This window comes from Pseudophryne corroboree, chromosome 11, assembly GCF_028390025.1.
Source record: "Pseudophryne corroboree isolate aPseCor3 chromosome 11, aPseCor3.hap2, whole genome shotgun sequence".
Classification (NCBI taxonomy): Eukaryota; Metazoa; Chordata; class Amphibia; order Anura; family Myobatrachidae; genus Pseudophryne; species Pseudophryne corroboree.
The window spans coordinates 20,675,801-20,691,396 of NC_086454.1; the positions used below are offsets into that span (position 1 = coordinate 20,675,801).

The following is a 15,596-nucleotide window of genomic DNA, read 5'->3' on the forward strand; positions in this document are numbered from 1 at the left end:
CTTACCTGCCTTTATGTCACCTGAAATAGTGACTCCTAGATCCCTTTCCTCCTCAGTAGTTTCCAGTATAGTGCCATTAATACTATATTTATCCTTTATGTCACATGAGATAGTGACTCCTAGATCCCTTTCCTCCTCAGTAGTTTCCAGTATAGTGCCATTAATACTATATTTATCCTTTATGTCACATGAGATAGTGACTCCTAGATCCCTTTCCTCCTCAGTAGTTTCCAGTATAGTGCCATTAATATTGTATGTATCCTTTATGTCACCTGAGATAGTGACTCCTAGATCCCTTTCCTCCTCAGTAGTTTCCAGTATAGTGCCATTAATATTGTATGTATCCTTTATGTCACCTGAGATAGTGACTCCTAGATCCCTTTCCTCCTCAGTAGTTTCCTGTATAGTGCCATTAATAATACTGTATTTATCCTTTATGTCACCTGAAATAGTGACTCCTAGATCCCTTTCCTTCTCAGTAGTTTCCAGTATAGTGCCATTAATAATACTGTATTTATCCTTTATGTCACCTGAGATAGTGACTCCTAGATCCCTTTCCTTCTCAGTAGTTTCCAGTATAGTGCCATTAATAATACTGTATTTATCCTTTATGTCACCTGAGATAGTGACTCCTAGATCCCTTTCCTCCTCAGTAGTTTCCAGTATAGTGCCATTAATACTTATCCTTTATGTCACATGAGATAGTGACTCCTAGATCCCTTTCCTCCTCAGTAGTTTCCAGTATAGTGCCATTAATACTGTATTTATCCTTTATGTCACCTGAGATAGTGACTCCTAGATCCCTTTCCTCCTCAGTAGTTTCCAGTATAGTGCCATTAATACTATATTTATCCTTTATGTCACATGAGATAGTGACTCCTAGATCCCTTTCCTCCTCAGTAGTTTCCAGTATAGTGCCATTAATACTATATTTATCCTTTATGTCACATGAGATAGTGACTCCTAGATCCCTTTCCTCCTCAGTAGTTTCCAGTATAGTGCCATTAATACTATATTTAGCCTTTGGATTTTTGAGACCCAAGTGCATGATTTTGCATTTTCTGGCATTAAACTGTAATTGCCACACTCTTGACCATTCCTCTAGTCTACCTAGATCCTCAATCATTTGTTTTACCCCACCTGGTGTATCTACCCTGTTGCATACCTTTGTGTCATCTGCAAAAAGGCATACTTTCCCTTTAATGCCATTTGCAATGTCACCAATAAAGACATTAAAAAGCACTGGTCCAATTACAGATCCCTGGGGTACTCCACTGGTTACATTTCTCTCCTGTGAATGCACTCCATTTACCACAACTCTCTGTTTTCTATCCTTCAACCAAGATCTAATCCATTCAATAATCCTAATATCCAATCCCAAACTTTAAAGTTTATTTAGCAGTCTGCGATGTGGAACAGTGTCAAAAGCCTTACTAAAGTCTAGATTAGCTATATCCATGGATCCACCTTTATCCATCACTTTAGTCACACAGTCAAAAAAGTCAATAAGATTTGTTTGACATGATCTCCCCCCAGTGAATCCATGCTGTTTGGGATCCTGTAAATTGCCTGATTTGAGATAATCTACAACTCTTTCTTTTAAGAGTGTTTCCATCAATTTCCCTACTACTGATGTAAGACTCACTGGTCTGTAGTTGCTTGCCTCTTCCTTGCTTCCACTTTTGTGCAGTGGGACTACGTTTGCTCTTTTCCAGTCCTCTGGAATTACTCCTGTAGCTAATGACTGGTTGAATAATTCTGTCAATGGTGCTACCAGCACCTCTTTAAGTTCTTTTAGTATCCTTGGATGTATCCCATCTGGCCCCATAGATTTGCCCACTTTCAGCTTTGAGAGTTCTGTTAGGACCTTCTCCTCTGTAAATGTACTTGTGTCACTTTCCTGAATATCCCTGCAACTTAACTGTGGCCCCTTCCCCTCTCTTTCAGTAGTAAATACTGAGCAAAAATAATTATTAAGATGATCTGCTATTAAATTGTCTCCCTCAACAAGACTCCCAGTGTCTGTCTTTAGTTTTATTATTCTGCCTTTTGTTTTTCTCCTTTCGCTTATATACCTAAAAAAAAGTTTTGCCTCCTTTACCCACTGACTGGGCCATTTTCTCCTCAGCTTGTGCATTTGATATCATTAGCGATATCGTTTAGTGTGTATCCAGTATGCCGTTTGCCCGGGAGTTCAAGGGCAAACACTGACGATATTACTCATGGAGCATATCGTCTAGTTTAGTCTGTACCCGGCTTTAGATTTGGGTGGGGGGTGCTCAAATTGAAATCTAAATTGAAGTGTAAAAAATAAAAGCTGTCTGACATGTGTGGGCTACATGCAAAAGCAGCCGGTACTTACCCTGCATGGAAAAAATCTAAACGTATTTGCTCCCCTTGCATTGCAACATGATTGGTTCCAGACACAAAGTTTCTTGATTTTTTTTTTTTTTTTGCTCTACTTACAAACATGAATCAGGCACCACCGTTTTTCTAGTTGATTTGAAATGATTTTTTCCGAAATAATCTGATCTTGTTTTAAAATTAATTACACACCTGTACAGTATATGGTGAAGAGACAGCCACGCTAATATTTACAGTAGACGGATAATTAACCAAATGTATTATATTGCTGATTTATACATCTTGGAGGAGTGAGGATGTGTATGGTTCCAGCTGGTTGTCGCTACCCAGAGTAGGGGGTCTCCTGGTAGGGTACACAGTAGGAGTACCCGTGGTCATAGCTTTTGCAGCAGTGTAGAAGTCATATTTTCTTTGGCGTAGTAAAATGATTGGAATGAGATGGAAGTGATGGAAAGGCGCATATTAGGGGGTGCATATGTGGAGAGGGGCACTTAGGGGGTTTCAGCCTGCTAAAGGCAAATCCTTCTGCACCATCTCAGAGCTGACGATCTTTGTGCATTCAAGTTACATAATGCTCTGAGCTAATTATAGTGTTCTCTGATTTACATATTACACCATATGCTGTTCTTTGACATATATACTGCTCTGTGCCACCATATGCTGTTCTAAGACATATATTTCCTCTGTGATACTATATACTGTCTGTAATGCACAGATTATATCATACGTTGCTATATCTGCTAAATACAGCCACATGCAGCTTGTTTGGACATGTCTTGATGGGGTGGCCATGTTATGCATGATCCTATATACTAAATATGCCAATGTGCCACTGAATAAGGGGGCAATACACAGAGCTTGCGCGGGACCTGTTTTTGGTTAGATCAACACAGAGGACTCGTGGACAGGTTAGAGGAGAGGAGATTCCACCCACAATACGGCGTTAAGGCTTTTCACGGTAAGGACAATACGTGTTTGGAATTCCCTGCCCGAGGGAGTTGTAATGGCGGAATCTGTCAACACCTTTAAGAATGGGTTAGATAAATTCCTAATGGATAAGGATATCCAGGGGTATGGTGCATAGTCATGCATTATAGTTACTATAAATAGGGATAAAATGTAGTGATGAGCGGATTTAGTAAAACCGAGTAAAACCGAATCCGCTCATCACTAATAAAATGCAACGGCTGACAGCAGCATCAGTCAGAAATTTTAGTCAAATCATCATGCATAGGAGGCCACAAATAGGTTTAACTCGATGGACAATTGTCTTTTTTCAACCTCAGATACTATGTTACTAATATGCTAGTTTAAGTCTATATATGTAAAATGCACCCCACGCTGTAAAGTATAAGAGCATTACAGGCCACCTCAGAGTCACATGACCATGTATAAGGACAAATGCACAGGCCATGGATCTCATAGAGGACTTCTAATATCCTGATTTTACATCTTGAACTCATTGATTACATGTCCCGGAATATGACCAGCATATCCAGTGGTGCAAATTTAATTTTTTTTCTTAGTGGTACTGATAGTAAAAATGGGTGTGGTCACGTGTCATGAGGGGTCGTGGTCACACAAAACTAGGGGAGTGGCTACATGACAATAGGGGCATGGCCACATTATGTCACACACCGTAAGGCCCCTTACATATTATGCCAAACACCGCAATGCTTATTACACATTATGCCACACAACATAATGCCCATTATACATTATGCCACACACCATAATGCCCCGTACACATTATGCCAAACACTGTAATGCCCAATACACATTATGCCACACACCATAATGTCCATTACACATTATGCCACACACCGTAATGCCTATTACATATTATACCACACACCGTAATGCCCATTATACATTATGCCAGACACAGTAACACCCATTACACATTATGCCACACACCGTAATGCCCATTACACATTATGCCACACACCGTAATGCCCATTACACATTATGTCACATACTATAATGGCTATTACATATTATACCACACACCGTAATGCCTAATACATATCATGACACACACATTTATGCCACTGACACCATTTTACACAAATGCCCCTTATAAATTATGCCCCAGTGGTGGGCTGACCATATTTCTTAACCACCCCGTACCACTCTACTTTCAGCACTGGGCATATCATAGAGATGTATATACTGTACCTCGCACTGACAGAGTAAAGTTAGCAGTAATTCGGGTGCTCAGTGATCTGTGGGTCACAATACAGGAATATATCTCTCCGTCCTCACGTCGGCTCTTAGGTCTCACAGACAGCTTGTTAGTGACATTGAAGGTTCCGTCTTCATTCTCATCTGGAACAGTGATGCAGGTATCGCTATCCAGGGCATACTGCTCGGAGGGACCTTTACTGTACTTCACCCAATGTACATCCACGGATCCCGGGTAATAGTGTCTGACGTAGCATGTAACAGACTTCTCAGCGCCAGGATTCAGCTCCAGCTCGGGGACACTCAGGACACAGTCTGGCTTAGCTGCAGAAAAACAAGAAGGACACTTACGGTGACTATCAGAGGTTTCCTGTATGCTTACTAGAGATGAGCGGGTTCGGTTTCTCTGAATCCGAACCCGCCAGAACTTCATGTTTTTTTTCACGGGTCCGAGCGACTCGGATCTTCCCGCCTTGCTCGGTTAACCCGAGCGCGCCCGAACGTCATCATGACGCTGTCGGATTCTCGCGAGGCTCGGATTCTATCGCGAGACTCGGATTCTATATAAGGAGCCGCGCGTCGCCGCCATTTTCACACGTGCATTGAGATTGATAGGGAGAGGACGTGGCTGGCGTCCTCTCCGTTTAGAATTAGAATAGATTAGAGAGACACTTGATTTACTAATTTTGGGGAGCATTAGGAGTACTCAGTAGTGTACAGTGCAGAGTTTTGCTGATAGTGACCAGTGACCACCACTTTTATTTATAATCCGTTCTCTGCCTGAAAAAAGCGATACACAGCACACAGTGACTCAGTCACATACCATATCTGTGTGCACTGCTCAGGCTCAGGCCAGTGTGCTGCATCATCTATATATTATATATCTGTCTGACTGCTCAGCTCACACAGCTTATAATTGTGGGGGAGACTGGGGAGCACTACTGCAGTGCCAGTTATAGGTTATAGCAGGAGCCAGGAGTACATAATATTATATTAAAATTAAACAGTGCACACTTTTGCTGCAGGAGTGCCACTGCCAGTGTGACTAGTGACCAGTGACCTGACCACCAGTATATAATATTAGTAGTATACTATCTCTTTATCAACCAGTCTATATTAGCAGCAGACACAGTACAGTGCGGTAGTTCACGGCTGTGGCTACCTCTGTGTCGGCACTCGGCAGCCCGTCCATAATTGTATATACCAGTGACCTAACCGTGGTTTTTTTTTCTTTCTTTATACATACATACTAGTTACGAGTATACTAACTCTTTATCAACCAGTCTATATATTAGCAGCAGACACAGTACAGTGCGGTAGTTCACGGCTGTGGCTACCTCTGTGTCGGCACTCGGCAGCCCGTCCATAATTGTATATACCACCTAACCGTGGTTTTTTTTTCTTTCTTTATACATACATACTAGTTACGAGTATACTATCTCTTTATCAACCAGTCTATATATTAGCACAGACACAGTACAGTGCGGTAGTTCACGGCTGTGGCTACCTCTGTGTCGGCACTCGGCAGCCCGTCCATAATTGTATATACCACCTAACCGTGGTTTTTCTTTCTTTCTTTATACATACATACTAGTTACGAGTATACTATCTCTTTATCAACCAGTCTATATATTAGCAGCAGACACAGTACAGTGCGGTAGTTCACGGCTGTGGCTACCTCTGTGTCGGCACTCGGCAGCCCGTCCATAATTGTATATACCACCTAACCGTGGTTTTTTTTTCTTTCTTTATACATACATACTAGTTACGAGTATACTATCTCTTTATCAACCAGTCTATATATTAGCAGCAGACACAGTACAGTGCGGTAGTTCACGGCTGTGGCTACCTCTGTGTCGGCACTCGGCAGCCCGTCCATAATTGTATATACCACCTAACCGTGGTTTTTTTTTCTTTCTTTATACATACATACTAGTTACGAGTATACTATCTCTTTATCAACCAGTCTATATATTAGCAGCAGACACAGTACAGTGCGGTAGTTCACGGCTGTGGCTACCTCTGTGTCGGCACTCGGCAGCCCGTCCATAATTGTATATACCACCTAACCGTGGTTTTTTTTTCTTTCTTTATACATACATACTAGTTACGAGTATACTATCTCTTTATCAACCAGTCTATATATTAGCAGCAGACACAGTACAGTGCGGTAGTTCACGGCTGTGGCTACCTCTGTGTCGGCACTCGGCAGCCCGTCCATAATTGTATATACCACCTAACCGTGGTTTTTTTTTCTTTCTTTATACATACATACTAGTTACGAGTATACTATCTCTTTATCAACCAGTCTATATATTAGCAGCAGACACAGTACAGTGCGGTAGTTCACGGCTGTGGCTACCTCTGTGTCGGCACTCGGCAGCCCATCCATAATTGTATATACCACCTAACCGTGGTTTTTTTTTCTTTCTTTATACATACATACTAGTTACGAGTATACTATCTCTTTATCAACCAGTCTATATATTAGCAGCAGACACAGTACAGTGCGGTAGTTCACGGCTGTGGCTACCTCTGTGTCGGCACTCGGCAGCCCGTCCATAATTGTATATACCACCTAACCGTGGTTTTTTTTTCTTTCTTTATACATACATACTAGTTACGAGTATACTATCTCTTTATCAACCAGTCTATATATTAGCAGCAGACACAGTACAGTGCGGTAGTTCACGGCTGTGGCTACCTCTGTGTCGGCACTCGGCAGCCCGTCCATAATTGTATATACCACCTAACCGTGTTTTTTTTTTCTTTCTTTATACATACATACTAGTTACGAGTATACTATCTCTTTATCAACCAGTCTATATATTAGCAGCAGACACAGTACAGTGCGGTAGTTCACGGCTGTGGCTACCTCTGTGTCGGCACTCGGCAGCCCGTCCATAATTGTATATACCACCTAACCGTGGTTTTTTTTTCTTTCTTTATACATACATACTAGTTACGAGTATACTATCTCTTTATCAACCAGTCTATATATTAGCAGCAGACACAGTACAGTGCGGTAGTTCACGGCTGTGGCTACCTCTGTGTCGGCACTCGGCAGCCCGTCCATAATTGTATATACCACCTAACCGTGGTTTTTTTTTCTTTCTTTATACATACATACTAGTTACGAGTATACTATCTCTTTATCAACCAGTCTATATATTAGCAGCAGACACAGTACAGTGCGGTAGTTCACGGCTGTGGCTACCTCTGTGTCGGCACTCGGCAGCCCATCCATAATTGTATATACCACCTAACCGTGGTTTTTTTTTCTTTCTTTATACATACATACTAGTTACGAGTATACTATCTCTTTATCAACCAGTCTATATATTAGCAGCAGACACAGTACAGTGCGGTAGTTCACGGCTGTGGCTACCTCTGTGTCGGCACTCGGCAGCCCGTCCATAATTGTATATACCACCTAACCGTGGTTTTTTTTCTTTCTTTATACATACATACTAGTTACGAGTATACTATCTCTTTATCAACCAGTCTATATATTAGCAGCAGACACAGTACAGTGCGGTAGTTCACGGCTGTGGCTACCTCTGTGTCGGCACTCGGCAGCCCGTCCATAATTGTATACTAGTATCCAATCCATCCATCTCCATTGTTTACCTGAGGTGCCTTTTAGTTGTGCCTATTAAAATATGGAGAACAAAAATGTTGAGGTTCCAAAATTAGGGAAAGATCAAGATCCACTTCCACCTCGTGCTGAAGCTGCTGCCACTAGTCATGGCCGAGACGATGAAATGCCAGCAACGTCGTCTGCCAAGGCCGATGCCCAATGGCATAGTACAGAGCATGTCAAAACCAAAACACCAAATATCAGTAAAAAAAGGACTCCAAAACCTAAAATAAAATTGTCGGAGGAGAAGCGTAAACTTGCCAATATGCCATTTACCACACGGAGTGGCAAGGAACGGCTGAGGCCCTGGCCTATGTTCATGGCTAGTGGTTCAGCTTCACATGAGGATGGAAGCACTCAGCCTCTCGCTAGAAAACTGAAAAGACTCAAGCTGGCAAAAGCACCGCAAAGAACTGTGCGTTCTTTGAAATCCCAAATCCACAAGGAGAGTCCAATTGTGTCGGTTGCGATGCCTGACCTTCCCAACACTGGACGTGAAGAGCATGCGCCTTCCACCATTTGCACGCCCCCTGCAAGTGCTGGAAGGAGCACCCGCAGTCCAGTTCCTGATAGTCAGATTGAAGATGTCAGTGTTGAAGTACACCAGGATGAGGAGGATATGGGTGTTGCTGGCGCTGGGGAGGAAATTGACCAGGAGGATTCTGATGGTGAGGTGGTTTGTTTAAGTCAGGCACCCGGGGAGACACCTGTTGTCCGTGGGAGGAATATGGCCGTTGACATGCCAGGTGAAAATACCAAAAAAATCAGCTCTTCGGTGTGGAGGTATTTCACCAGAAATGCGGACAACAGGTGTCAAGCCGTGTGTTCCCTTTGTCAAGCTGTAATAAGTAGGGGTAAGGACGTTAACCACCTCGGAACATCCTCCCTTATACGTCACCTGCAGCGCATTCATAATAAGTCAGTGACAAGTTCAAAAACTTTGGGTGACAGCGGAAGCAGTCCACTGACCAGTAAATCCCTTCCTCTTGTAACCAAGCTCACGCAAACCACCCCACCAACTCCCTCAGTGTCAATTTCCTCCTTCCCCAGGAATGCCAATAGTCCTGCAGGCCATGTCACTGGCAATTCTGACGAGTCCTCTCCTGCCTGGGATTCCTCCGATGCATCCTTGCGTGTAACGCCTACTGCTGCTGGCGCTGCTGTTGTTGCCGCTGGGAGTCGATGGTCATCCCAGAGGGGAAGTCGTAAGCCCACTTGTACTACTTCCAGTAAGCAATTGACTGTTCAACAGTCCTTTGCGAGGAAGATGAAATATCACAGCAGTCATCCTACTGCAAAGCGGATAACTGAGTCCTTGACAACTATGTTGGTGTTAGACGTGCGTCCGGTATCCGCCGTTAGTTCACAGGGAACTAGACAATTTATTGAGGCAGTGTGCCCCCGTTACCAAATACCATCTAGGTTCCACTTCTCTAGGCAGGCGATACCGAGAATGTACACGGACGTCAGAAAAAGACTCACCAGTGTCCTAAAAAATGCAGTTGTACCCAATGTCCACTTAACCACGGACATGTGGACAAGTGGAGCAGGGCAGGGTCAGGACTATATGACTGTGACAGCCCACTGGGTAGATGTATGGACTCCCGCCGCAAGAACAGCAGCGGCGGCACCAGTAGCAGCATCTCGCAAACGCCAACTCTTTCCTAGGCAGGCTACGCTTTGTATCACCGCTTTCCAGAATACGCACACAGCTGAAAACTGTTGAAATATGGACAACAGACTATGGTTTTGTTTATATGCATGTAGTTACCGTACAGGGGCAGCAGATGGCGCTGTATAGTTTCAGAGATGTAGTGTTTGTCTGTTGCATATGTTATGTACTTGTTTGTTTTACCTCACATGTGTTCTTTTCTAGAAGAGTCTCAGAGGGAGAAGGACATAAGCTGATGATACTGAAACCTGTTGTATTGATCCTGCTATTTCAGTACTATATAAAGGAGATATACATCTCAAGTCTCGTTCTGTCTGTATACAAGGTAACTCCTGAGGTAATACTTTATCTAAGGCTCCCCACTGCACACCTATGGTATCGATCCATCGCACTATACCAACAGGTTATGGGCCCAGACTGGAGTCTGTATAAGATAAAGTTTTCAGGAGTGCATCCCAAGCAGCATCCAGATCACGAGTCGCACTGCAAGTCCCAGCAGGCGCAGACAGCAGACTGTGTAACACACAAGAAACAACCCAGGAGAACCTTGGAAAGAAAACTGTGAGTAAAACAAGTTTAATACCACAGAAGAATAGAGAGATCTATACAAGGAAGGGTTATGGCAAATTACACAGATCTCAGACTAGCTGCAAGCAAGCTTTCTAATGAGAACTATCAAACATGGAAGTTTAAAGTAGAAATGCTATTAACCAGAGATGATTTATGGGATGTTATAAATGCAGACAGACCTGAAGGAGAGGATCAGCAGTGGATTAAGAAGGACAGACAGGCAAGAGCCACTATAAGTTTACTAGTGGAAGATGAACAGCTTATACACATAAGACAAGAGAGTACAGCTAAAGGCATGTGGTGTGCTTTGCAGAGAGTGCATGAAGGAGCAAGTTTGAACAGCAAACTATTCCTATTAAGAAAATTATATCAAATGAGATTTAATAAAGGCAAGACAATGCAAGAACACATCAGTGCACTACTAGAGATAACCATACAGCTCAGGTCAATGGGAGAAGAAATCAAAAGCAACCACATAGTAGCCATCCTCCTTTGCAGTTTACCAGATACATACAGTGCACTAATAAACGCACTAGAAATGAGACCTGAAGCAGAAATCACACCAGACTTTGTGAAGAACAGGCTCATAGAGGAGTATCAACGCAGAAAGGAGCTTACAGAGTGCAATACTGAAAGTGACACAGAGAAAGCACTTAAAATGGCGGACACTAAGCCACACACCAGGGAAACAAGAGCATGTTTCAGATGCAAGAAAGTGGGTCACCTGAAAAAAGATTGCACCATATGGAAGACAGAGCAGCACAAACCACCAGAAAGATTACACAAACAAAGAGCCAAAGCCACACTTACAGATACAGGAGCACACAATTGGAATGGAACATTTAAAGCGACAGTAACCCAATTATCAGAAAAGTGGTATGTAGACTCAGGAGCGACTAGTCACATGACAAATAACAAGGACTTCTTTACTGAACTTGATTTGAACCATAAAGAAACAATCTACCTAGCAGATGGAACAAATATCATTGCAGAAGGGAAAGGGAATGGTAAATTCCTATGCTCCAAGGGTAATGGCAGCTATACAGAAATACCTGTAACAGATGTGCTATATGTTCCCAAGCTTGAGGGAGCACTGCTATCAGTAAAGAATCTAGTAGAAAAAGGACTTACTGTAAAGTTTCAGAATAATAAGTGTTTTATCCAAAACGGAAGAGAAACACTAGCTACAGCCAGAATAAAAGAACATTTATACTGTCTGGATATCGCAGCACAGCAGGCAAAGCTGAGTACACAGAAACACGCTGACTGTATTCACAAGTGGCATAGAAGATTAGGACACAGACACCCAGATTGCATAAAGGAAATGCAGAAGAGAGACCTAGCCAGGGATCTCAAAGTGTCAGACTGTTCAGAAATGATGAAGTGTCAATGTTGCATAAAAGCGAAAGCGACAAGGACATCAATTCCTAAGAAAAGTGAAAACAGAGCTTCCAGACCACTAGACCTGGTACATAGTGATGTATGCGGACCTATGAAAACGCGAACCGTAGGAGACAAAAGGTATATGCTGACATTCATTGATGACTACTCCAGGTTCACAGTCACTTATCTAATAAAAAGTAAAGATGAAGTCTTTGAAAAGCTGCAAGACTATGTGAACATGACCAGAAACAGGTTCAAGAGGAATATGCTAACTCTTCGCAGCGACAATGGAGGCGAGTTCACAGGACAGAAAATAGAACGGTACTTAAGAGGACTCGGTATTGAGCATCAGAAGACAGTACCATATACACCAGAGCAAAATGGCGTATCTGAGAGGAAAAACAGATCACTAACAGAAATGATAAGGTGCATGCTTACAGATTCAGGACTACCTGATAAATATTGGGGTGAAGCAGCAGCAACAGCCACCTATCTTCAAAACAGACTACTTTCCAAAGCAGTAAGGAAGACACCATATGAGCTGTGGCACGGTAAGAAACCCAGCTTAAAGCACATTAGAGTTTTTGGATGCAGAGCCTTCGTTTACATTCCTGCTGAAAAACGAAGCAAGTTGCAGAACCGAGCAGAAGAGGGAGTTCTAGTCGGCTATAGTGAACATTCAAAAGGCTACAGAATCTTAAATCCAAGAACTGGAAAAGTAGTTATAAGCAACAGTGTGACATTCATAGAAGAAACACGAGATGATGTCATAACTCCAGTAGACTCTACTGAAGAAGAAGAAAGCACCAAATCCAAAGAAACAGATGAAGTAGAGATCACTCAAGAAGTTGAAGTACAACACAAGACAAATACCAGCGACACTCATGAGAGTGCATCCGAGGGGGTGAGACGCTCTTCAAGAGAAAATAAGGGAAAAGCACCTACACGTCTATCCTACAAAGCAAAAGCCATTAACATGCAAGAACCTGCATCACGAGAAGAAGTTGCTAAAGGATATTCACAGAAATTTGGAGAAGATTATGATGAAACGTTTGCTCCAGTTGTGAAGCACACAACCATTAGAACCTTACTCCTAACAGCAGCCATAAAGGGTATGCAAGTGAAACATTTCGATGTAAAGACGGCTTTCCTACATGGTGAACTAAAGGAAGATATATACATGGAACAACCACCAGGCTTCGTGAATTCTCAGAACCCAGATCACGTATGTAAACTGAACAAAAGTATATATGGTCTTAAGCAAGCAGCAAGAGCATGGAATACAAAGATAAATGGAGTTCTGACAGAAAAGGGATTCATCAGAAGCAAAGCAGACCCATGTCTCTACACAAAGTTGATAGAGGAAAGATGGTTCTATGTATTAATTTACGTGGACGATTTGCTAGTTTGTTTCGAACAAGAAGGGGACGAAGTTGAATTGTTACAAGAACTAAACCGTCAGTTTGAAACAAAAGACCTCGGCCACATAACGCATTACTTGGGAATGCAAATCTCAAGAGAAGGTGATGGAACATTCACACTAAGTCAGAAATACAAAATTCAGGAAACCATTGAGGAATTTGGTATGCAAGATGCAAAGACAGCAAGCACTCCTATGGAGACAAGTTATGAAAAGGAACCAAATGATCAGAGCAACCTGTTAGAGGATAACCATCTATACAGAAAAGCCATAGGAAAATTGCTATACATTGCAACCGTCACCAGACCAGATATCTCCACAGCAGTCGGGATTTTAAGCAGAAAAGTCTCTAAACCAACCAAGATGGATTGGAATGCAGTTAAGAGGGTAATTCGTTACTTAAAAGGAACGATTAACAAGAAGCTTAAGCTCTCAGCAAACACAAGTCACAAGTTAACAGGATATGTTGACGCAGATTGGGCTGGAGACACAAGTGACAGAAAATCCACAAGTGGATATCTATTCTCTATTGGAGAAGGATTAATCAGCTGGACAAGCAAGAAGCAGTCTACCGTAGCACTATCTTCTACAGAAGCTGAATATATTGCAGCAGCTCACGCCAGTCAAGAAGTGGTATGGTTAATGCAACTACTATCAGACCTAGGAATGCCTCAAGAAGAACCTATCAAGATATATGAGGATAATCAAGGATGCATTGCATTAGCGCAAACAGAAAGAGTGAACCCAAGAACCAAGCACATTGATGTCAAGCATCACTTCCTGAGGGATCTACAGGAACAAGGTCTTATAGAGTTGAACTATTGCCCAACAGAAGATATGACAGCTGATATCATGACTAAGCCTCTTACCAGAGAGAGACATTGGAGACTTACGTCAAAGATGGGTCTAACTGAAGAAACCCAGTCTGTTGAGAAGGGGTGTTGAAATATGGACAACAGACTATGGTTTTGTTTATATGCATGTAGTTACCGTACAGGGGCAGCAGATGGCGCTGTATAGTTTCAGAGATGTAGTGTTTGTCTGTTGCATATGTTATGTACTTGTTTGTTTTACCTCACATGTGTTCTTTTCTAGAAGAGTCTCAGAGGGAGAAGGACATAAGCTGATGATACTGAAACCTGTTGTATTGATCCTGCTATTTCAGTACTATATAAAGGAGATATACATCTCAAGTCTCGTTCTGTCTGTATACAAGGTAACTCCTGAGGTAATACTTTATCTAAGGCTCCCCACTGCACACCTATGGTATCGATCCATCGCACTATACCAACAAAAACCTCTTACGGCAACTGAGGAAGATCATCGCGGAATGGCTTACCCCAATTGGACTCTCCTGTGGATTTGTGGCATCGGACAACGCCAGCAATATTGTGTGTGCATTAAATATGGGCAAATTCCAGCACGTCCCATGTTTTGCACATACCTTGAATTTGGTGGTGCAGAATTTTTTAAAAAACGACAGGGGCGTGCAAGAGATGCTGTCGGTGGCCAGAAAAATTGCGGGACACTTTCGGCGTACAGGCACCACGTACAGAAGACTGGAGCACCACCAAAAACTACTGAACCTGCCCTGCCATCATCTGAAGCAAGAAGTGGTAACGAGGTGGAATTCAACCCTCTATATGCTTCAGAGGTTGGAGGAGCAGCAAAAGGCCATTCAAGCCTATACAATTGAGCACGATATAGTAGGTGGAATGCACCTGTCTCAAGTGCAGTGGAGAATGATTTCAACGTTGTGCAAGGTTCTGATGCCCTTTGAACTTGCCACACGTGAAGTCAGTTCAGACACTGCCAGCCTGAGTCAGGTCATTCCCCTCATCAGGCTTTTGCAGAAGAAGCTGGAGGCATTGAAGAAGGAGCTAAAAGGGAGCGATTCCGCTAGGCATGTGGGACTTGTGGATGCAGCCCTTAATTCGCTTAACAAGGATTCACGGGTGGTCAATCTGTTGAAATCAGAGCACTACATTTTGGCCACCGTGCTCGATCCTAGATTTAAAGCCTACCTTGGATCTCTCTTTCCGGCAGACACAGGTCTGCTGGGGTTGAAAGACCTGCTGGTGACAAAATTGTCAAGTCAAGCGGAACGCGACCTGTCAACATCTCCTCCTTCACATTCTCCCGCAACTGGGGGTGCGAGGAAAAGGCTCAGAATTCCGAGCCCACCCGCTGGCGGTGATGCAGGGCAGTCTGGAGCGACTGCTGATGCTGACATCTGGTCCGGACTGAAGGACCTGACAACGATTACGGACATGTCGTCTACTGTCACTGCATATGATTCTCTCAACATTGATAGAATGGTGGAGGATTATATGAGTGACCGCATCCAAGTAGGCACGTCACAC

At 42.9% G+C, this 15,596-nt stretch overlaps 1 protein-coding gene across 2 annotated transcripts in view; it reads right to left on the bottom strand.

Annotated features, from left to right (window-relative positions):
- Positions 1–15,596, bottom strand: part of LOC134970349 (uncharacterized) — a 65,148-nt gene that overhangs the window by 27,919 nt on the left and 21,633 nt on the right. For both annotated transcript variants that reach the window (XM_063946360.1, XM_063946359.1), the window contains one exon: positions 4,543–4,872. In XM_063946360.1, coding sequence (XP_063802430.1) covers positions 4,543–4,872 — 330 coding nt within the window. The remainder of the gene's footprint in view (positions 1–4,542; positions 4,873–15,596) is intronic.